This window comes from Gymnoscopelus microlampas (assembly GCF_963454915.1).
Source record: "Gymnoscopelus microlampas genome assembly, chromosome: 13".
Classification (NCBI taxonomy): domain Eukaryota; kingdom Metazoa; phylum Chordata; class Actinopteri; order Myctophiformes; family Myctophidae; genus Gymnoscopelus; species Gymnoscopelus microlampas.
The window spans coordinates 33,702,844-33,725,053 of NC_139950.1; the positions used below are offsets into that span (position 1 = coordinate 33,702,844).

At 42.6% G+C, this 22,210-nt stretch overlaps 1 protein-coding gene and 1 pseudogene across 2 annotated transcripts in view; one reads left to right on the plus strand and one right to left on the minus strand.

Moving 5' to 3' along the window:
• The first annotated feature begins 469 nt into the window (after positions 1-469).
• LOC311059325 (phytanoyl-CoA hydroxylase-interacting protein-like) lies at positions 470-19,339 on the plus strand. Its single transcript, XM_084077136.1, has 5 exons — positions 470-1,018; positions 11,695-11,882; positions 13,466-13,640; positions 15,741-15,858; positions 17,846-19,339. Exons 1-5 carry the CDS (start codon positions 913-915, stop codon positions 18,387-18,389), a joined length of 1,131 nt encoding a protein of 376 aa, XP_083933262.1. The 5' UTR covers positions 470-912; the 3' UTR covers positions 18,390-19,339.
• Positions 19,340-19,485: 146 nt separating this feature from the next.
• LOC311059324 (protein FAM13A-like) overlaps positions 19,486-22,210 on the minus strand; it is a 53,723-nt pseudogene continuing 50,998 nt past the window's right edge. Inside the window, exons 18-20 of the transcript XR_014602912.1 lie at positions 21,828-22,042; positions 20,966-21,067; positions 19,486-20,425 (exon numbers count right to left, since the gene is read on the minus strand). The product of XR_014602912.1 is annotated as a protein FAM13A-like (transcript). The remainder of the gene's footprint in view (positions 20,426-20,965; positions 21,068-21,827; positions 22,043-22,210) is intronic.

Below are 22,210 nucleotides of genomic sequence, written 5' to 3' on the forward strand. Positions count from 1 at the left end.
AGATAATAACACGCACTCTCAGAGACACACGCCTATGCAGCCCCAGAAACGCGAGCGAAATTCGGTCTAACGTGAGATTAGCACTTCTTGTGTTAGTCCTACAGCCCATTGCATTATACTCCAAAGTGCGTGTAAAAATGATTGGTGTAGCCTAGGAAAGATCATTTTAAACACATTATTCTTTGTCAGGCAATTGAGAGGATCCTTCAGTCCCACCTAATTATGTGAGGTCCACTTGCACCTGCGCCCCTGTCTGTCTGCATGCAGCATGGCCATGATGTGTGGGATCATTCATGTTTAACGGCAAATAAAGAAAGGACGGGTGTTTGTTTTGGATAGACAACAAACCCGAGGGGGAATCACCGCCACCGGACTAATCTGGTTACATAAGATGACACAGAATTTGTGGAGCCCTTCATCACTAATCCAGTACAACTGTCCTGCGGGGGGATCTGGGCACAACACACACACACACTTGTAGCTCCGAGAGCTCTGCATCGCATACCGAGAAGAAGCCCATGCAGGAAAAAACACACAATTAGTTTCGCTTTGCATTCGACGGGTCCGTGTCGATGGAAACGGCAAAGTCCTCACGTTGCAGCCTCAAATTGGCAGAGTGAGTGTGTGTGTGTGTGTGTGTGTGTGTGTGTGTGTGCTGCTGTGACGACGCGCTGCTGACGCGCCTTCCACCGCACCACCACCCAACAGAGAGGCGAGGGAACGAAGACAAGGGAACGGACTGGAGAGACCGGGGCGGGCAGTCTTTCTATTATATCCATCTTGTACTCGCTTTTCATTAGTTGAATGTGAACGGAGCCACAGCCCATAGTAGCAGATCCTGCGGTGGAAACAAAGAGATATTCTGACTATCAGCATCCCATCCATCTATCCAGGCTCATCTGATCTGCGGAGATGGAGGTACCAGGCTTTGCGCACAATATCACCAGTCCTCTGAGTCCGTGCGAGGGCATGATCAAGAACCTGAGCTTGGACGCCATACAGCTATGTGAACGAGATGGTAAGGATCAGAGCATCGCCGTGCTCTACACACTTCATTGTATTCTATGCATACACTGTATTGTTTTTTATTTAACCTGCTATCAATCACATTATGTCAGAACAGAGGCGCTGCAGGTATTATTGTGTATTGGAAGGGGATGATATTATGGTCCGGTTGTCCAGATGGATGGTGCGCTGGCGCGTGTGTAGAATAGCAGAGAGGGTCTTTAGATGTTTTTGAGTAGCCTAATGCAGTGGTTCTCAATGTGGGGTCTGGGGACCCCCAGGGGTCCTCGAGGGGGTTCCAGGGGGTCCCCAGCTAAAATACTGGTAACTCTGAGAGTGTACAAATGGAACCAAATAATGAACCCTAACTGCTCCATTTGGTTCCATTTGTACACACACTCAGAGTTATGGGGGTCCACCCATGGCCCTAATGCATAGTAAACTGGGGGTCCTTGAAATGAAACAGTTTGAGTATCTCTGGCCTAATGACCACACTTGCCACGAAAATTGTTAATAGGCCCATGTCCACAAATAATACAAATGAAGAAAAGGGATAATAAACAATGGCTACTGTTCCTCGATGAGGTTTCACTAATTCAGCACCATGGAGCTGGACAGAGGCCATCAGTATCTGTACCTGTGGTCGCTGCTCCCCCTCTCCTTTTAGGTTTCACGTATTAGGCTAATTAGTCAATACAGTGCTTGGTTTATATTTATAAATACAAAAAAGTTTATTGACCGTCTCTTTAAAACCCATGAAAAAAAACCTCTCGGGGCACTTGGCTCTGAATGTAAATTGAACAGGCTAATTGTTAGGATAAAAGGCACTCCCAGCACATTAATCAAAAAAATCCAAAAGTGTTGGGATATATTCTTAAATACTATAGGTTGAGGCTCCACCTAAGATTTGATAAATTAATAGATTAAGGACTGTCTGTCTCTAAATCGGATTGTGTTTTCAGTGTACAGATCTGTCCCTCAAGTGATTTTGGATTGTGGAAAAATAGCAAGTCATCATCAGGACAAAATGATGAGAGACTCAAATATGGCTGCACCCATAGAAACGTGTGTAATCTCCGAATCAGACACACACACACACACACACACACACACACACACACACACACACACACACACACACACACACACACACACACACACACACACACCAGGGCTGCTTGTTTCTCTGGGTTAACACATAGAGTTGACTTGTCTGCAAAACCCATCCTCCCTCAATGGTTGTCTTCATTAAGCCACAAAAGGAGCCCCGGCCAGCCCCACATCACAGTGCAGCCATTGTAACCTACTACACCGGCTCATCTTCTCTTCTACCGGAGCTGCACCTTATAATGCAATGCAGTGAGATGCTGTTTATAACCCTTTAGTGCTTCGCTGGCTTGATTTTAAAGCTGTTATTTAAGTAATTGAGTAATAGGCTTGCGTTGGCCACAGCTAATGGACACTAGTTGTCAGTGCCAGTACTGTGCTTTGTACCACTGCAGGTTCAGTAGCCTAGAGGGCTTTCTGGCTGGACTGTTCTGTGAAGCACAACAATACATCGTATTTATCAGTCAAGCTTTTGGTGTAAATAGTGTCCTTGAGACACCCACATACCCTTTTGTTTATAGAGCAACACAAACCACCATTTCTGTACAGCTTCAGGCGAAGAATAGAAAAGGACGTAGGTCTTTCTGAATGCAATGTGGTTTGTGGACAGGATACTACGTTTCCAGCCAGTACAGTTCAAGCATTGTTCCATTATCGTCTGATTTCCCTATAGATATGTACACTGACGGTGTTGATTTGTGGCTTGCTGTCGACATTAAACCTAGCCCTAACTGGATTTTGTAGTCTAGACCAATTCATACTACCGTAGAGATCTGTCTATGTGGGCGATGTAGTCTGGGATCGATACCCTGAAGCTGCCAACCACTTGCTTTGATGCATATCAGTCTGTCAGTTTAAATGTTCTCCAGAGATAACTCATGTCACATGAGGTTGCCTCCGTGCCATAGCCCAAAGTGTTAAAATGCATGTCTACTCAAGATTCCTTGGACATGAGAAGCAATTACTTTCTTATAACCCTTTAGCCAGTTGGGTTATAAGGACACATTTTCCCACTATACTATTCAACTTAGTTCTACTGAGCTTTCTAAATATATCCTCCAAATCATAAATATTTCATTCTTCACATGAGAGGCTTCTGTTGCTTTGCTGACCCTGATTAAACTCAAGTAGCCTACGTCCGGTAGGCTTACGGTACATTCTGAATTGACCCTTTGTAAAGTCCCGTCCGTGGTTGTGCCCCTCTTCGCACCCATTGGTTACTGTTTCTTGGTTGGACAAAAATCCTTTCTCTCCATCCACTAGCATTGAAATAACAGGTGTTTAATTTGCTTCGTGTTGATATTCAGTGTATTCAATTCTTATTTTAAACTTGGTCTCAGTAAAAAGGAACATCTCAGGTGCAGTAGTGACTCGGCATAAATTATGTTTTTTAATGTTTTAGAAAATTCCACATAAACAACCATAAGGAGGAACCAGGGTAGAACAAGGCAGAAAGAGCCTGCTGGTTAGTCAGTCAGGGACCAATCAGAAGGCTGACAATGGGTCAGACTCTATTTTGGGGGAAATGGTGTGTAGAGTACGTATAGGGTTGGATAGGGTTGTACCATGGTCAGTATTGTACCCTGGCCTAGTTGCATAGCGTTACAGAATATCCTGTTTAGTGTTGTACCCTGGTTGGGTAGTGTTGTATCCTGGTTGTATCCTAGTGTACCTGGTATTGTTGGTTAGTGCTGTACCCCAAATGGTGAATATCAGGGTGTTACTGAATCTGCTAATGTGACTAAACTGTTCTGTCACTGGTGGGGTAAAGCTCAGAGAACATGGTAATGAAATGGCTGTCATACAGTAGTATGAGATATCTTCTTTTTCATTGCCCCTCACAGGGCCAACTGAGGCCGCCATTTTGTTTTTGTATCAATGTGGGATAATTGAATACACAGTGCACATCTCTCAAGTCATTCGTGCCATTGCCACCGACATTATTAAGTTGCCATGACGGATGGCTGTCGTTACTGTAACCAAGCTCTGTGTGTGTGTGTGTGTGTGTGTGTGTGTGTGTGTGTGTGTGTGTGTGTGTGTGTGTGTGTGTGTGTGTGTGTGTGTGTGTGTGTGTGTGTGTGTGTGTGTGTGTGTGTGTGTGTGTGTGTGTGTGTGTGTGTGTGTGTGTGTGTGTGTGTGTGTGTGTGTGTGCGTGCGTGCGTGCGTGCGTGCGTGCGCTGGGGTACCTTCTTTTTGGCTTTTGTGAATGTGACACAGAAGGACGGCACGTTCAGCCTGCCGTCCCCCTATTTTCGGCACACAAAGCAGATATAGCTACAAGCTCACAAGGCGTCACAATTTTATGAGCCTATAGATCTGTTATTTAGATTACAGTGCTACGCAAAGAATGAAATAGGGCTATAGGGGTTTATACATCACTAACTAGTTCTCTCAAGTTGATATAAGAAAAGCTCCCTGTCTTGAGCCTACCAATTGCTAGATGATGGCATGTACTGTCGTAATATACAGTATATCACAACTTTAAAGCAAAAGGCATAGCTCCCAATGTTGGTCTTTTGTCTAAAAACGAAAGTGAGCTTGCAATGGGTTCCCTTGACAGATTTCAAATTCTTTTTAGCATTGGGTTTTTGATTTATGCAGAAAATAAGGTCTGTGGATAACAAAAGCATAATATTTTCTTCTACAATATAAGTTATACCTATTAATATCTCAACTGTAAATGTTTAAGCTGCCTTTCTTTTACTTTATATTCCTTGTGTGGTTCAAAAACATCAAAACTGTTGATTTGTGGCCTTTGTTTGCTACAGAGCAGATTTTATTAATTTATCCTAAATCCAGTGCAAAGTTCTCCGGAAATATCTGATGAGAAGCAGGTTATGGGTCAGAGAGCTGTTGCACTCTATAGGAGCGTAAATGCCACAGCCTTTCAGAATGTAAGTCCTTAATAATTGTTGTCATACCAAATCAGTCAGGCGACCTGGCTACAAATTAACCCACATAGTACAGTGGCAGGCCACATTAGTATCATTCCTGAGTAAGCGGGCATGGTAGCTTCCCTATATTTTATGTTTGGCAATTGCTTCATGACAATGCTAGTGAGAGACACAGTAAATACTGCTGTCACCTCACTGCCAGACCTCACAGGTTTAATCATTTCTTCCATAAACCTGCTGTCTAAAATGCATATCAAGTAAGTTAATGCAGTTATGCAGAGCATAGTGGAATATAATGTACGCCTTTGTGGTTTATTGCTGTGCAAGTCTTTGATAATGAAAGGTCTCCCAGCCCCTTTCTCTCATATGCTTGATCCGGCCAAGTATGGATTTACTTAACCCTTTTAAACGTATGTCGAAGATAGGCCTACTGTGTAATTAAATTCAAAAACTTGGTGGAGCTCCAATGTTCCAGTGTTCTATCATCCAGTGCCACAGGAGAGACTTTCTGCCATAGAGGGCCATTGAGGGCTTTCACATGCCCTTATCAGGGAAGGCAAATTTTTATGCTAAAGATAGAAAATGACTCATCCCAAGTTAAGAAATGAGAACTTCCTTATACTGTCTCTCCAAAAGGTGTTCAATTCATTTGCGAGGAAAGGTGTGATTACATTCAGAACTCCTCTACAGTAATGTGTTTCTTTCAAACCAGTCCTTTTTGCAGCTACTATGTCTTTCTTGAGTTTCATGTCTTTTTGTTCAGGAGACAGGAGAGGGGCTGAACTCTAGACTACATAGCCAAGATGACAGAGATTTTTTTCTTTTTACTCTTGCCATCACTTTCCACTCTCTGTATGGTCTCGGTCTTTAGACTTGCATGAACAGGGGTAGGAACAAAAATGAGATTTTTCAAAGGCCGACTTGTCTCGATGCCTATCAGTTGTCTGCTACACTGCACATAATGCTCGGTTCAATTTTAGACGAAAGAATGGATTTTGAAAGTAAGTGCCTTATTATATATAGTTGTACACAGCGGTATCAGTGCTGCTGTCTCCCTTGAAATACTAGCAGCCCGCATCAATAAGTAATCTTTAACCCATTCAAACCGGGAACGCATCTGTGTAACCACCTTAACCATTCTTTTATACTTTGGCTATTTAAAAATAGCAGATAAACAAGCTCATAGTGCGGCACTGAGTGATAGTGGGTCTATCCGGCATTTCACCAAAAATAGCCAAAGACAACTTAAAATGACACAGATGCGTTCCCGGTCTTAATGGGTTAAAGTAAGAAGCTTGGGCCTTCAAGTATGTACCAGCACTCTCACTCAAGACAGACACAGACTGCTAGTCTGTCTCTCTGCTGCCTACTGCAGTACCATGAGTGCTTTTGTTGTCTAGTCTAGACCAGTGGTTCTCAAACTTGTATATAAATAGATATGCATTTGGCCGCAGACTCCAATCTGAAAAGTGATCGGCTTTTTTCAAATAGCCAATGAATATTAGTTAAACATATTTTTGATGCTATATTAACACATTTGGCTGGGGATCCCCTGGAACACCCTCAAGGACCCCTGGGGTTCCCCGGGCCAGACCCTAACTTTGAGAACCACTGGTCTAGATAAATGTTTCTCAAACATTTTCATGTCAAGACCCCGTATTGATATGTATTAGGCCACGGAAAACCCTTCTGAAAAGATAAAAGTTTTTCCACAATTTTCCAGGATTTTTCCAAATGTTTTGAAAACAGAAGATGATACAAGCTTACGACACGTCACATCATGACATGCTTGTAGATCGGCTGTTAGCCAAAGTATAAAATAGGGTTAAAGTCAGGTTAAACTGGTCCTTATTTTGCTGGTGTAGTGAATCAAACCAATATCCCTGGACTCATCAGGCAGAAACGATTATTAGGATGATCTCTTGTGTGCATGTAAACAAGGTTTCTATTGATCACTCTGCTGCTACTGCTTTTGCTCACAGTGGCATTGATCTTGCACAGACTAAGGGTCAGTTCCCAATGAGGTCCATTTGTTGAGGTCTATCCGGCATACAATGCAGCAGGCTGTGATTCACTTTTATGATGCTGTTGCCACTGCATGTCCAACTATTAGCTGCACTCTGCACGTTGGTTCTCTGCCAACCCAGCGAAATGTGGACCCGAATTCACCCCGGCCCTGCTGCGAGATAGACATGATAAGCATACTTGTTAGGGCTGTCATGATTCCAAAAATTTAAGTTGACGATTAAATTACAAATAATTGTGATTAACGATTTAATTGTGTTTTTGTCATTGATCATTGGAACATATGAATCTAAATGAAATTTAAAAAAAACAACAACAAAAAACTCATATGACGAATAACATAAACACTTAAATAGGTATAAAAGAAATGACTGACATATTTAATAATTGTATACAATAGCAGTATACAAAGTATACAGAATCAATAGATCAATAGAAATAGCTGATCTCGTAAGCAGAAATAGCTGATCTACAAGCTTACAATGCGTCACTTTCCTAATTAACACGACGCATGCCTACAATGTTTTTATACAAGGGTGAGTGATATTATTTGTTAAAATAAGTCGGCTTAAAAACTGGGGTACAGCGACTCTAGTGAGATAGCTATGTATTACAGATGTAAAATGTATTTAAGATGTATGAGATATACTGTAAAATATATTTTCTACAGTAGTGCTCTGCATAGTGCAGGCTATATACTGTTATTTATTATTGATGGTGCTTTTTGTGATGTTATTCCTCCCATGACCACGTACTCTTGCTGTATCTTACAGTACTTGTTCTTACTCTGTATCTGTAACTGTGCTGTGCTGCCTCTTGTGACTGAAGTTCTCCCGCGGGATAAGGTCTTATCTATCTATCTAGTCTACAATAGTCTTTCTTTAAACTTCTTCAACTTCCCTACTTAACTATGCATTTAGCTGAAGGAGGAGAGCAGACTGAATGAGCACATAAGTCAAACCGAGTGATTATGCCTCCTCTGTGTCTGATTATGAGGAACGGGAGGCTTTTACTTTCTCCCTCGCCACTTGACCTTGATCCTACGTGGATCCATAATTCCATCCTCATTCCATAACTTCACTCATGGTCCCAGGGGTAAAGAGCAGCTATACAAGCTTAATTTCTTGTCAGCATTTTCTGACCAACATGCTACCTGCCTGGTGGTGGGTACTATGTGTAAGCACCACGGTAAGCACCCGGATTTGAACCAAGGTCTCCTGCATGGGAAAATAACTACCGCTCATGCAAAGGGGAACACCCACGCACACACACACACCCCGGCCAAGGGATATATTAGGCTTCTGCTCTTACCCCATTAAGACCTGAGGCCGATTCTACAAATGCCTTCTAAACCAGTAGTTATTTCAAGATTTTTCAAAAATAGCAGATGTACAAGCTCGCAGCGCGGCATGAACTGACACGCTGTGAGCTTGTATATCTGCTATTTTTGAATAGAGAATGAGACAGATGCTTGCTTTCCTGGTTTGAATGGCTTAAGGCAGAACTACCCTGTTACACATAATCACAGAGAATTGAAAGGCACAATGTTGAAAGGCCTACTTACTGCAGTTTAAAGATAAATATGAGGCCCCAAGAAATGGTTGATTTATTTAATAAAGACATTTTATTTTACTTCAGCTTAATACCTGGAATAAAGTGTGGCTTGGGTTTGTTGCAACAGGACAGTTTGTTGATGTGGATATCTGGGCATGGAGAGTTCTTTTACACAGTTGGGTTTCTCTCACAAGGGTTTCCTTTGATTTCTCCCCAGCAGCGAGCTGTAGCCAGCCTGGAGTGTTGACATCAAATATTTTTCCCACTGATTACATCACTGTTGGGCATGGCTTTGCAGTGTCCTTGTAAATCCCCTCCATTTGTAGGTTAACTACTGTAGGCAAGCTTTACTGTAAACAGATGAAGAGTCAGCATTCTGGCTCTAAGAAAGTGCCAGTTGGCGAGTAGACTGACTCTCTTCAATAGACTTGGATTTGCACAAAAATGGATAGCAGAGATAACTAATTGAACATTTTATTTATTATTTATTATTGTTATTGTTATTATTATTTGGGGGGGGGGGGGGGGTTGCAAATTCATGTAAGGCAAATGCATCAGCGTCATTCACAGCAGTCCTCAGGTTCTTCTGTATGCTAGTTATCTGTTGAGGTTTTCCTCCTCTTATTGCTTGTGTTAAGGCTACTATTCCTTGCCTCTCCAACTTCTAACCAGTCCTCAGCCATAACCCTTCTTGCAGCAGCACCTCACAACATGCTAACATTGTTTCTGAAGCTGTGTTACATTACACATGAAGGTGGTTTGATATATGAGTGTTTTGGTATTCAGTTGCAGTCCACACAAGATGGGTACTGTGAAAAGGTCATGGCTGCCTGCAGAGTGAATCAGGACACCAGTCAGAGATATTAAATCCCACAAAGATGTGAAAGACAGAATGAGCTTGTGAATGACAGTGGTATTGATTGTCCTTTAATACCAATATTACTCTGCATTTCTGTGTTCTTTATCATTCTGCTTGTATTGCAGCCAGATGGAGAAACCAAGGATATTATTATAATTGTATAAGCTTTACAATATGTTATTATTATTATTATTATTATTATTATTACTTATTGTTGTAGAGCTGTTAGACAAGGCAGTGGAGGCCCCCTCCCCCCTCATGACATTCTAATTTAATCTCCCACCCTGAATCAATTGTCGAAGACTGTCATCAAGTCTTTTCCTTCTCCAGTGACACTGGATACCTGCTGGGGTGCTGTGAGGTTGACATCACAGGCTTGTACAGTACAGGTCATACTGACTTGGCTGTCCAGACAGAATGGTTTCCCTACTGTGTCCTGTATTGGAGCTCTCAGTCTGAACCATGACCCATAACTCGGTAACTTGGTCAGACAGCCAGCCATAATTCAGGATTAGGATGTACAGTATTGTATGTCTGCGTCTAGGCTAATTACTGGTTTGCTTTTTATCATTCCTCTCACAAATTCCGTACCCCCAACAACCAAAAAAACATTGGTTCACATTTCCAGATAATAGATCCTACTGTATGTGTTAATATCCAAGCACTGTGTGTTTAGTTACAGCAGGCTATTTTATCACTTTGTATTCTTAACTTTGAAGATCATAAAGTGTTTTGTTTTGTTTTGTTTTGGACTTTGGACTGGAGGAGCATAGTGACTGTGTGACCTGTCACCTATCTTTTAGGTAAAGATTACTATTCTAGATTACGTCCTGCTAATTGGCTAACCAGTGATTAGGAGGATAAAAGTAGGTGAGGGACTTGTTTTTCACTTGGGTCATTTTGGGTCATTTGACCCACTGGTTTAACGATAGAATGTAGCCCAAGCTATAAAAAAGTTAGGCAGGGCTGTTTCAAACGGTTTTCATCTTTCAAAAAGCAATGTAGGCATTTCTGGTTGACTGTTCCCTAAACAAATGAATGAAGAGGGAATGCTCCATACTACCCAATTATGTGGAGTTACTCATTTATCAGCTCTTCTCTAAGCTGATGAGTGGAGATGGGTGTTCCATGCTCCACTGCTCGCCCCATTGTCTATTCTCTGGAATCTAATGGCATTGCGCACTACGCCGGAATTCCATGGTCTTGTTTCATATTCATTCTTAGATGTAGGCTCAGCACAGCAAACACATTGTTGCCATGCCAAGTGGGTGTATATTAGCATGGAGCAAAGTCTATATTCATCGCGATTCTACAAAGCTTGTATTCAGGCACTTGTTTTGGTATTTCGTATGCTGTGTGTGGTGTGCACTGTAGGGTGCAGGTCTGGGCTGCATGAAACCTACTTATCTCACAGCAGTGCACGGGTTATAGTGTATTGTCTCAGGCAATTGGCTATGTGTAAAAGCCCAATTCCACCAAGGCTACCCCGCTAACACTATTGCTGAAAGACCCGAGGTGGTGCATGACACATCAGTGAAGCTAGAATTACCCAGATCCAAAGAGCTAAACCTCTTCCTTTCACTTTCTACATTTCCAAATGTACCGATGCTGTCACATGTAGTAGACTAAGCTGCTAGACTATTGCCTGTCATTTCGAAGGCTGAGGCTTTTTCAATACCATCTCTGTGTAGTAGAAAGAGGAGGTACAGTCGTGTTTGAAATATTTAATACCAGCATGTGCTGCTCCACTGATAGGTATGGAGGGGATTAATGTGTTTCTATGGCAACGTGTGTGTGTGTGTGTGTGTGTGTGTGTGTGTGTGTGTGTGTGTGTGTGTGTGTGTGTGTGTGTGTGTGTGTGTGTGTGTGTGTGACGCCAAGTCCTCTATGAAAAAACGAGGCAGATGTGTCGCCTACTGTGAGTGCTCTCTATGGCACAAAGGCATAATGACTGAGCCACTGCAGAGGCATTGTGCGTTTCCAGTCTTATATTAAGAAAGATGGCTACAGCCAGATAAATGAGGTAATATTACAAGTTAGTTACTGTACCTATTCCATGCAGCCTTCGCCGAGTAATGTATCTATTAACAGGCTTCTCAGAGTTGATGCAGTGGAGTCATTTGGTCACAAGATTATATCGGCATACCTCTTTGAGGCTGTGGATTGGACAAATGTTGTCCGGGATTGTTTGTATTGTCCAGTTTTTTTCTATTCTCATCGATGTGTTCTCGTTGTGTGTTGTGTGGCCAGGAAATAAGTCCCAGGATAGCGAGATGGAAGAGCTTCCCGTCCCCCAGAGCATCAAGATAAGCAACATCACATGTGACTCGTTCAAGATCTGCTGGGATATGGAGCCGCGCGCCAAGGAGCGCATCACACATTACTTCATTGACCTGAACAAGAAGGAGAACAAGAACTCCAACAAGTTCAAACATAAGGTAATGAATGAGCCAATGCAGAAAGCCGAAACATTGTGGCTACATTGTTTGTGTTCTTTGAACACCAAGTTCATATATTGCATAAATACCAGACTTTTGATAAACATAATGGTATAAGAAATAGAATATATTCTACAGTGGACTTTTTCAGAGGAAACAAACGGAAGCATATGGCATGAAAAAATAATTGAATCCATAGTGAATAGAGACATACTTTGGCTTCCCCAAGTAGCTTTTAACGTCAGTAATTGCTTCTCAGTATTCCCACAACACGAGAGAGATGAATCAGTCTTGCCACTAAGAACAAGAGGTCATTTACCTTTTTCCATTGCTTGCTGTGTCAAGTTGATGATTGAAGTGCCACATATGGGGCTAAACACATTGAAAGCACAAATCGATTGAAAGGGAGAGTATATTGGCATTGAAAACATTACAGAGTGAAATTATTCACTGAAATACTATGCAGGGGTCAAAACGTTAATGTCAGGACATTTCACTACAGCATTGCATTATTTACACTAAACAACAACAGGTGTAAACTGAGTGAAGACGGATTCTTAGTGAACTCCACAAGGGAGGTAATATTCTCGTTAGACTCTTCATAACAAGGCCGTGTTCAAAGGCTCCACGATGAGCTCCAGCTCCGAGCATTGATAGGCAAATATGGCAGAAGCCAACACTCTCCCAGAGAATATAATTGCAGCAGCGGCGGTCAGAGACAGCAGTTCTGAGTAGTTAGGCTAATGAACTGGCTTGGTAATCTTGCAGCCCAGTTTCATCAGCCTCCTGCCTTCTTTCCCACAGCTAAAAGCAAACCTGATAGGAAGTGTTGCTGTCTCTGCTCTGTGTGAAGGTAGACCCCATACCAGTGTTGTTACGGTGGTACACAGGGACGATGTTGGTGGATTAATAGGCTGCCACGGTTGCTAGGCAGGGGCTCCTGTAATTCTCTGGTCCAATCAATGATCCACTAAGGTGGGGACAAGACTCCATAGCTGACTGTACCGCCGTTGCTCGGGGAGTTAAATGAGTTTTTTGTATTCAACTGGACTACACTCTAATTATTACGTATATGGGTTGTGTACAGTGTTGATTTCGTTGACTAAAACTATGACGAAAAATGTCTGTCAACTACCTTTTTTCACTTACGAAAACTAAATAAAAACTAAGCTATAATGACTAAAACTATGACTAAATATACTGAATTTCATCAACACATAAAAACTAGACTAAAATGTTTGGGTGTGACTGGTGGAGAAGAGATCCACTAGAACTAAAGGACAGTAATTTTATGTTTGGTTGCGCTCGGGTGTTGCGCTCTGAAAATAGCAGATCGGCTATTTTCGGCATGCAGCTAAGTGAAAATCATTTTGATGCCATCACAGCCCGCCAAAAATACATTTTAGTCGACTAAATCAACTGTAGTTTTTTTGTCGACTGAAATCTAATGATAGTCGACTAAAATTAGACTGAAACTGAAACATTTCAAGTGACTAAAATATGACTAAAACCAACATTTGCTGTCAAAATCAACACTGGTTGTGTGATTATATTTATATTCTCTTTGTTCTCCCTTCCTTCAGGATGTGCCCACCAAGCTGGTGGCCAAGGCGGTACCCCTGCCTATGACAGTGCGGGGCCACTGGTTCCTGAGCCCCCGCACCGAGTACACAGTGGCCGTCCAGACTGCGTCCAAACAGACGGATGGTGACTACGCCGTGTCAGAGTGGAGCGAGATCATCGAGTTCTGCACTGCCGGTGAGCATGCCGGAGATGTGGGTGTACTGAATTATAAACACACAACGTGTGATGGATGGTTTTTATCCAAAGTTGCCTCAAGGTACCGCGAGAGTGAGCAGTTTTTAGAACGGATGTGACCCCCGTTGCAAATGTGAATCGCTGACCTTGTCTTCGTCGTCCATGCCTGTCCAAGGAAGAGGAGGGAGGAGATGATGGGGAGAGCCCAAGAGAGGGATGACTGTGTCACAGATAGATGGAGGGAAAGACGGATGGAAGGATGAGGGAGAATGTCTTGATGGGGCAAAAAGAAAGGATTAGAAGGGGGGGGGGAGCATGCTGTCAGGATGCTGAGGTTATTGATGCACTACTGGTGCCTCAGCCAGGGGGGGTGAGAGAGGAGGAAGGGGCTTGTGATAACGGCACGCAGCCGGGGTGGAGGAGGAATTGATTAGAGTGGTTGAAGCGATGAGCTGTAGAGGGGGTGGGGAGTGAAAGAAAGAGAAGGTAGATTGTGGATGATGGAGGCATGTTGATGAAATGCCTTTTATCCTGGACTGTTGTGAGGAAAGCAATAAGCAAGAAAGCTGCTTACATCAACAGCCGCCTACCTGACTGAGCTGCTAGTTACGATTGATTAGATTACAGACTTAAATGTCTAGTCTAGACTCCAACCTATAAAAAGCTTGAGCTTGAGCGAAGTCATGAGTTGCAAAGGCATTTCCAATAACAGGTTTATTGATCTATTGGTGCAGAAACACGTATATATCCAACTATGTGACCAAAGCCTGCACTTTCATGCTTCCCCATTAAGAAAGACCTCATAAAAGAAATCCAGTAGGATCTTACAGTAGCAGGCACTCTTACCCCAAGACACACCGCAAGATCATCTGAGGGAGACGAGTCCAGGTCATTGGGAGCCTTGGCCAGGTTGTCGTTGGGAAGGGTCAGACAGACGTCCTGTGTTTGTTGATTAAAGTGTCCAGGATGTAGGGCTGGATGATATCCTGCAGGTAGGGGGATGCCATGCTCTTGATTGCTTTGCATCAGATCACTAGTGTTTTGAATTTGATGCTGGCAGCACCTGGGAGACACTGAAGGGATTATAGAAGTGGCAATACTTAAACATACATGCGTGCCACAGCATTCTGGATCAATTGTAGAGTTTTAAGAGAGCATGCAGGCAGATAAACAAGGATGGAGTTTGATGCTTTCAGCACCCTTGGTTGGGCAGATATGCAGACAGTGACATACCGTAGATATCCATACATACTGTACATATGCACAGATATTGATCATTTTTATATTGTACTGTACTTACTTTTTTTTAAGTAATGGAAAAATCACGGCCCCCTTATGCGTTAGAAGGACATTCTAATGCGTGGGCTACATTCTTTTCATTTATTTTAAAGTGAAATATCCCTTTACCAATCAGCATCCTTTATCACAGAATATTTCTTCCTCCCATTGGCCTGTGTTTATTCACACCCAGAATGTTGTCATCACATGCCCCAGACAGAGAGAAAGATGGAGGGAGGGCATGCCTCCTAGCAGAGATTTGCAGTATGAGCACACCTTTTTAGGTATTATTATTTTAAAGATATTTTGGGGGCTTTTTGGCAGTGTATAGTGGAGCTAGACAGTAAACAGAGAGAGAGATAGGGAATGACACACAGCAAAGGTCGCCACGCTGTCAGGCTGCATCAGAGCCTATATGTGGTACGTATGCGCCTGGACCGCTAGGCCAGCGGGAGCCCTGCATTTCTAGGTGTTATTGACTTAAACAAAAATGGATCATGTCTTATAAGACAGTGGGGCTCAAACATTTTCATGTCAAGGACCTCTAAATTGATACGTATTTGGACGTGGACCCCCATTTGAAAAGATGTTGTGCCAGGGACTCCCATAAGGGAGGGCTTTTGAAAGATTTGGAAGATTTTTTTAAAATAGACAAAAAAGTGTTTAAACTGCTCCTCATTTTGCTGGGGGTCCTGGACCGCACTTATAGAAACACTGTTATAGGGTACAATATGATAATATCATGACTGCATATCTAATATATACCCCCCCTGTGTGTGTGTGTGTGTGTGTGTCTGTCTGTCTGTCTGTCTGTCTGTCCAGACTACTCCTCAGTGCATCTAACACAGCTACTGGAGAAGGCAGAGGTCATTTCCGGACGGCTGCTGCGTTTCTCTGTCTTCTACAGGAACCAGAACAAAGAGTACTTTGACCATGCCAGGTGGGCAGCCCACACTTACATCTATAGAACCACAGCCAAAGAGGACTCAAGTTGTTGTACCCTTAACCTTGTTTGAAACAATTCATGTGTTTTCCAGTAGAGTGAATTGTTTATCAACTAATGAATCCCTCACTCAATCAAAGCAATCAATAGGGGAACTACTGGAATTTATTTTAAATTAATCTGTTTGATTACAACTTTTATTGACTAGCCGACTTGTTATATTTTGTTATGTTTACACCATCTGCCTCCGTTTTTTGTAAGGTTAGCTCAACCTGAAGCCTTTCCACACACACAACAATGACTAATGCTTCAGCTCTGTAAAACATGAGTTCCAATGTAGCACATTGATTGGATCTCTACACTTTTATGTTATTCCAATGTTGCCCATTTCTCACACTGAAACGTTGATGTAGCCTATTCGTGTAGGAAATATCACAGAGAAACTACAATTACACCGTTCAAAGTTTGCATGAATCACTACTTAACACAGTTGGCTTGTTCATGGGAACATGGTGTGCTGCAGGTCCTTGCCATTAGTAAACTACTCCAGTCTGTATGCATGTTTAATGGTTGAATAGCATCTCATTCAGAGACAGCTGTCATAGTCAAGCTGTGCTCTCTAGTGATATGCTGTTGATTGAAGCTGTTGATGCGCCGTAGTACGATTGTGTCGCTCGCTGAAAAGAACAGATTTACATACTACAAACGTGTAGCGCCCTATCGGCTCGAAGTTCTGTGTTGTGTCATGTGGACAGTCTACAGAACAATGCATAAAATCATGTCCAATGCAAGTTTAGGATTAGCTCCATAAATCCCAAATCCCAAACACACTGCACCTGCTGTTCTGCTGCCAACAGTAATCTGCTAGCACGCCCAATGTATTACTATACCGATAAATTACACCACTCACAGGATGTACTGTATCCTGGACACGGTTAACTTTTAATTATTGCACTGTTCCTGTTAGAACAGCTTGAAATTGAAATGCATGTGTGTGGAGTCTACTACTTTTTTTTCTTCCTTTTGTCCCCTTCTTTTTCTTTTTTTTTTTGCAGTCGGCACATAATCTTACTGTAGCAAACAAGGTCCCTGGGGCTTTTCTTGCAGTGGACCAAAGCCTGGTGTAATTTCTCCAGACAATATGACACAAATACTGTATGCTCGTGGGAGAAAAAAACTCTTTAAGTCTGTGATGATTTCAGTTCAGATGTTAGACAACCAAGTATCAGCGAGAGACATACAGTACAGTACATTTGGAGAGGATGACATACTACATGGTATGTCTGGAGGAGTAGCTTATTTTTAGTGGTTTGCTTGAGTCATGCATTTAGGTAGTGCATTTCCTTTTCTTGGTCCCTGCTATACTACTCCAGTGGTATTCCCCTCTCTCCCATCATCCTGTCATGCTCTCTGCTTACTCCACTATGGAGCTTTCTTTTGTTAGAGCTGTATGACGTCAGTCACACTGTGAGTTCTCTGACTTTCACTGCAGCTGGGGCATAAAGTACTGCTATAGTAGAAAACGCCTTTGTCAAACAGCACCCCCTTGTGGACATTACATTATCTGAAGTTCACATAGCCTCCACTACTGTGACCAGGGTGGGAGCAGAGTTCATTCCATAAGTCAGAACAATTAGAACTATAATGACAGCCTTTAAAGTGGCAGCAGCAATTCATAATTGGAGCTACAGATCTCAGATGTAGAAGGGGAAGATAAGCAGCCGCCTCCAGCGCACACACATTTGTATCTATTCATTTGAAGCAGGGAGCTTTGTGAATGCTGTGTTTTGTCTGTCTGAGAGTTTGTTATAATAACAAAGGAATGTTGCGGTACACTTAATTACTGCTAGTTTACCTTGATGAGGCAGCATAGACAAAGAGTGAAATCAAAGCAGAAAAGTAGATGCAGCTTGGGTGTAATTAATGTTTACAGGAGGATGATGCCCCATAATAATTAATGTGTCTGACTGTCCGCCCACCCCAGGGAGGCGCAGGGAAATAAGATGATGCCATCGGTGAAAGACAACAGCGGCAGCCATGGCTCGCCCATCAGTGGAAAACTAGAGGGCATCTTCTTCAGCTGCAACACAGAGTTCAACACAGGCAAGACGCCGCAGGACTCACCGTATGGACGCCACCGCTTCGAGGTGCGTGCCGAAGTGCTCTTCAACCCCGACACAAACCTGTACTTCGGGGACTTCTACTGCATGTACACGGCATACCACTATGTCATCCTGGTGCTGGCGCCGCGCGGCTCACCCGGGGACGACTTCTGCAAGCAGCGGCTGCCACTGCTCGACATCGCCAACAACCGCTTCCTCACCTGCGAGCGGGACGAAGAGGGCGGGGGAGGCTTGGTGTTCCGCCACGCGGCGGACGTGAACCTGGAGGTGATCTTCACGGAGCCCGTGGACCTGGCACTGGGCACGGTGGCCGAGATCAGCGGCCACCAGCTGATGAGCCTCTCCACGGCCAGTGCCAAGAAGGACCCTAGCTGCAAGACCTGCAACATCAGCGTGGGACGCTAAAGGAGGTCTGGGAAGATGAGGAGGGCAGGAGGAGGAAGACGGAGGGTAAAGGGGGCGGGGCGGACCTCTTGGATACACACACAGTATAGTTACACTCACACATGCTCAGACGGAGCAGAGCGACACAAAGTATCAGATTTGGCTGATGGCAGAAGTACACATCTGGACCATCACCCCCGGAAGACAACTGTGGAGAAAAAACAAGAGGAAGGTGGACACAAAACACAAACACAAACTTGATTCTCCTTTCCATTTAGCAAGATTAACGTAAAAAAATACAATCTCATACAGGCATTAAAGTAGAATACCACACACCATCCATCAAGAGACATTACACTGGTCAATCCATCCCTCCCTCCAAATCTGTATGTCCATCGCGTCAAGCCAACTCTGGCTATTTGACTGAACCCTTTAACTATACTAATCACATAAATGCCCGCTCTCTCCCTCCTTGCATGTGTTCGCTGTTTTAATTTCATTCCCTGTTTTTTTATGTATCTATTTTTTATTTGTCATCCCTCAGTCTCAACGACCTTGACCTGTTTGGACTGATATTCTATTGGTCAACCGCTGTCCATGTGGACAGACACTTGTGTTCTTTTTAATTTGCTTGTCTGCCTTTCTATAAAAATGTTCCGTTTGTAATTTCAGGGCAGACCAACATAGGTTTTTTTATCTCCTACTTGTGGCAGGGACTGGTACTACAATTTCCTAGGGCTGCAGCATTGATGTTCTTTCGGTCTTCTTTTACACCAAAGGTATAGAACACACACACACACACACACACACACACACACACACAACCGTAGAGTCATAAAACTACAGTACTAATGCAACAGCTTCTGAAAGTGTGTTCACCAATAGTGGAAACTATACACTAACCATTAGTAACCTTTTAAGCATGATGCAGTTCTGTGCAGCATGAATTTGAAAACTGTCAGTACCTCCACCATAGCTACCTGTCTTAAACACTTTTTTGTATTATCTTTTTTTTTTTTACTTATTCTAGCTGATGGAAAGATAAACAAAGTAGAACCATAAACTGTGTTTAGCAGAGTAAGTGTGAAAAAATATTTATTTTTTATTGATATATAATATATATAATATATATATATATAAATATATGAACCAGAAGTGCACAATGTCAAACACTCTGAACATTGTCAAGAATGGCATTTAGGGGGGAAATTAACTGTACTCACAAAAGAATACGAAGGAGTGAGGGATTGGATTGCAGGAGAAACTTGCACTACTATGCCAACATTTACAGTACAATGCCCCCCCCCCCCAGTTAAAACATGTAACTTGAACTGTCACAATTCATATCAACTATGAAATTCCTATTGCATATCATAGCACAATGTATAACTAAAAAGCTAATTGACATGCACAACAATTCTATGAGATTGTCTGACTGATTGTGTAACATTTAAGATGCTCTTGCCAAGATCGCACTTTACAAGAAAAAAATGCAGTGTTTCCACATCAACTCTGTACCATGTTGTACAAAAGCAGTATTTTGGCACGGGGAAAATGTGAAAGCAACAAAGTGCCATAAAATACATGAGCTTAGAAATTGCTAACATGTAACTAACAACAACTTGGTTATTGGTATATTTTGTCATGTCATGAGATGGACTAGTGCTACATGGAGTTTATAATAGGATGTTATAAAAATGTCATGTACAACAAGGGGTGTGTTTTAGGGACTAGAATCTGCTGTTGCGACCAGCAGTTCTTCTGGCGTGTCCTTGTGTTGCCATCGCTGCAGACACCAGGGTCAAATGTGATTTAAAGTGCATCAACATAAGCATGGCATGAAACACCAGCTTCTGACAGGCCTGACAGTTTTTGTTTCTGGAAAACGTAAAAGCTGTTTTCAAAATAAAAGTCCCACTGTGAGTGACTCTCAACCTGTCTTGGTTGAGTCCTGTTGTTTACTGAGCAGGGCGTCCAGTAGACGGAGCTTTGCTTTGAGGTTCTTGTACTGGCAGTACTCCTCTGCCATTGGTCCACGGTCCTCCTTTTGACAAGGCCTTGAAGAAGAAGAAGAAAAAAAAAGAAAGTGAGGCCAGAAGATAGAGATGAAAATATAAAACCTTTTTTTTAATTATAATTTCCAGACAAACTGCAGCAGATCCCATAACTGGTCAATAGCCCCTGTGTTGCCTTACTCAGCTTTGTACAGTGTGTATTGTAATAAATAAAAAATAAAAAACATTGTATTTTACTTTGGAGAACTGCTAACGTGTACAGTATGAAAAGATGTGTACAGTTCAGAGCAGTTATCTCCATCTCTCTGTCTCTCTCTCTCCTGAGTACTTCTCTCTGTGTTGTGTTCTCGTTAAGTAAGTGTGCATCACGCTGTTGTACCATTAACGATGGGACTTTTTGTTTTATCGTGGATGTTCTTTCCTTTATTTTACACAAAGGCATTGTTGAAATATGAAAAACCAAATGTTCTGAATTTATTAAAAGACTAAATAAAATGCCAAAAAAACCTAGAAGAGGTTGGGAGTGCCTGTGTCTTGTGTGTACAGTGCTGGCCGGGTTACATGAAACTCCGGAATGCTTACCGGCCAGTATGAGTGTAGAAATGCTCCTCAAACTCTCTGAGCACCTGGTGTAGCCGACGCTTTTCCAGCCTGGTCGTCCTGTGGTGATCCAGTAATTCAGACCTATGGCACAGTAAGAGGAGTATTCAAAGACAAACATAACACACATCCTCCATCTTTGGTGCTGAGCCAAAATGCTAATAGAAAAATCATGAAAAACAAACTTAAAGATTTGAAGCATTTTTAAGTGAGTAGCGAGCCTCCTGGTTTTTCCACTGTAAGGAGTATCCAGGAATGTATTCACCACTTAAACCCTATATAGCCTATCTACCATTTTTGCAGAATGTTTGCGTACTATGACATGCCCAGAATAGATTAGTGACATTATGGTTCTTGTAGTTAACCATCCAGTATGTATTTGTTCATGTGAAGAACACAAAGTGGACAACGATACACCAAAATATGGCTTCACATCTAAGGAGGAAAGGCAGCCACTTAACGATGCATGTAGAATGTAATACTGGTGGTCTGCTGCCACAAAAAAATACAGCAACTGACAGGAAAATAGCCAATGTTTACCAATATATGGCCGAAGCTGTGGCAATACATGTATTGACGGTGGTATGGTACTTGAAGGCTTTTCAGCTTTTTGCTAGATGGTAGTGTAGAGATCAGTTCTATCTAGCTGAGCACCCCCCCCCCCCCCCCAAAAAAAAATCATTTTTGATGACATAATATTGATCCTCCCTACTGTAGATTCAATTCTTATGAGTTCAACCTAGTTTTGGAACCATGATATTGACATGATACTGACGTTGTACAACATGCTGTAGAATAGATTAGGCTTAACGTAGTAGTCAAGTTATTGGAATGCACGGCACACCTGGAGGCTTCGTGTAGTGTCGCCACAGCCACAACATGAGGCTGGAGACCTTTGACCTCCTCCAGTGGGGACACCAGCGGTGTGTTGGACACCTCGTGGAAAGGCAGATGAAGAGATTCGTCAGACGACAAACACTTGGTAGGCTTGGATGTGTGTGGCTGCGGTCTGGGGCTCCGCTGTCTCACACAGTCTTCATCAGAGCCCTCCTCTTCCTCCTGAAACAGACACAAGGAATCACTTTAAGCCTTTACAGAACATTTCAAAGCCTTACTTAACCTGGAAAGTTAATTAAAAGCAGTTTTCAAAATAAAGGTCCCGTCTTGGTTGAGTCCTGTTGAAAGCAGAATCACGAAAGCAGAATTAGGGGTTATGCCTGGATTTAA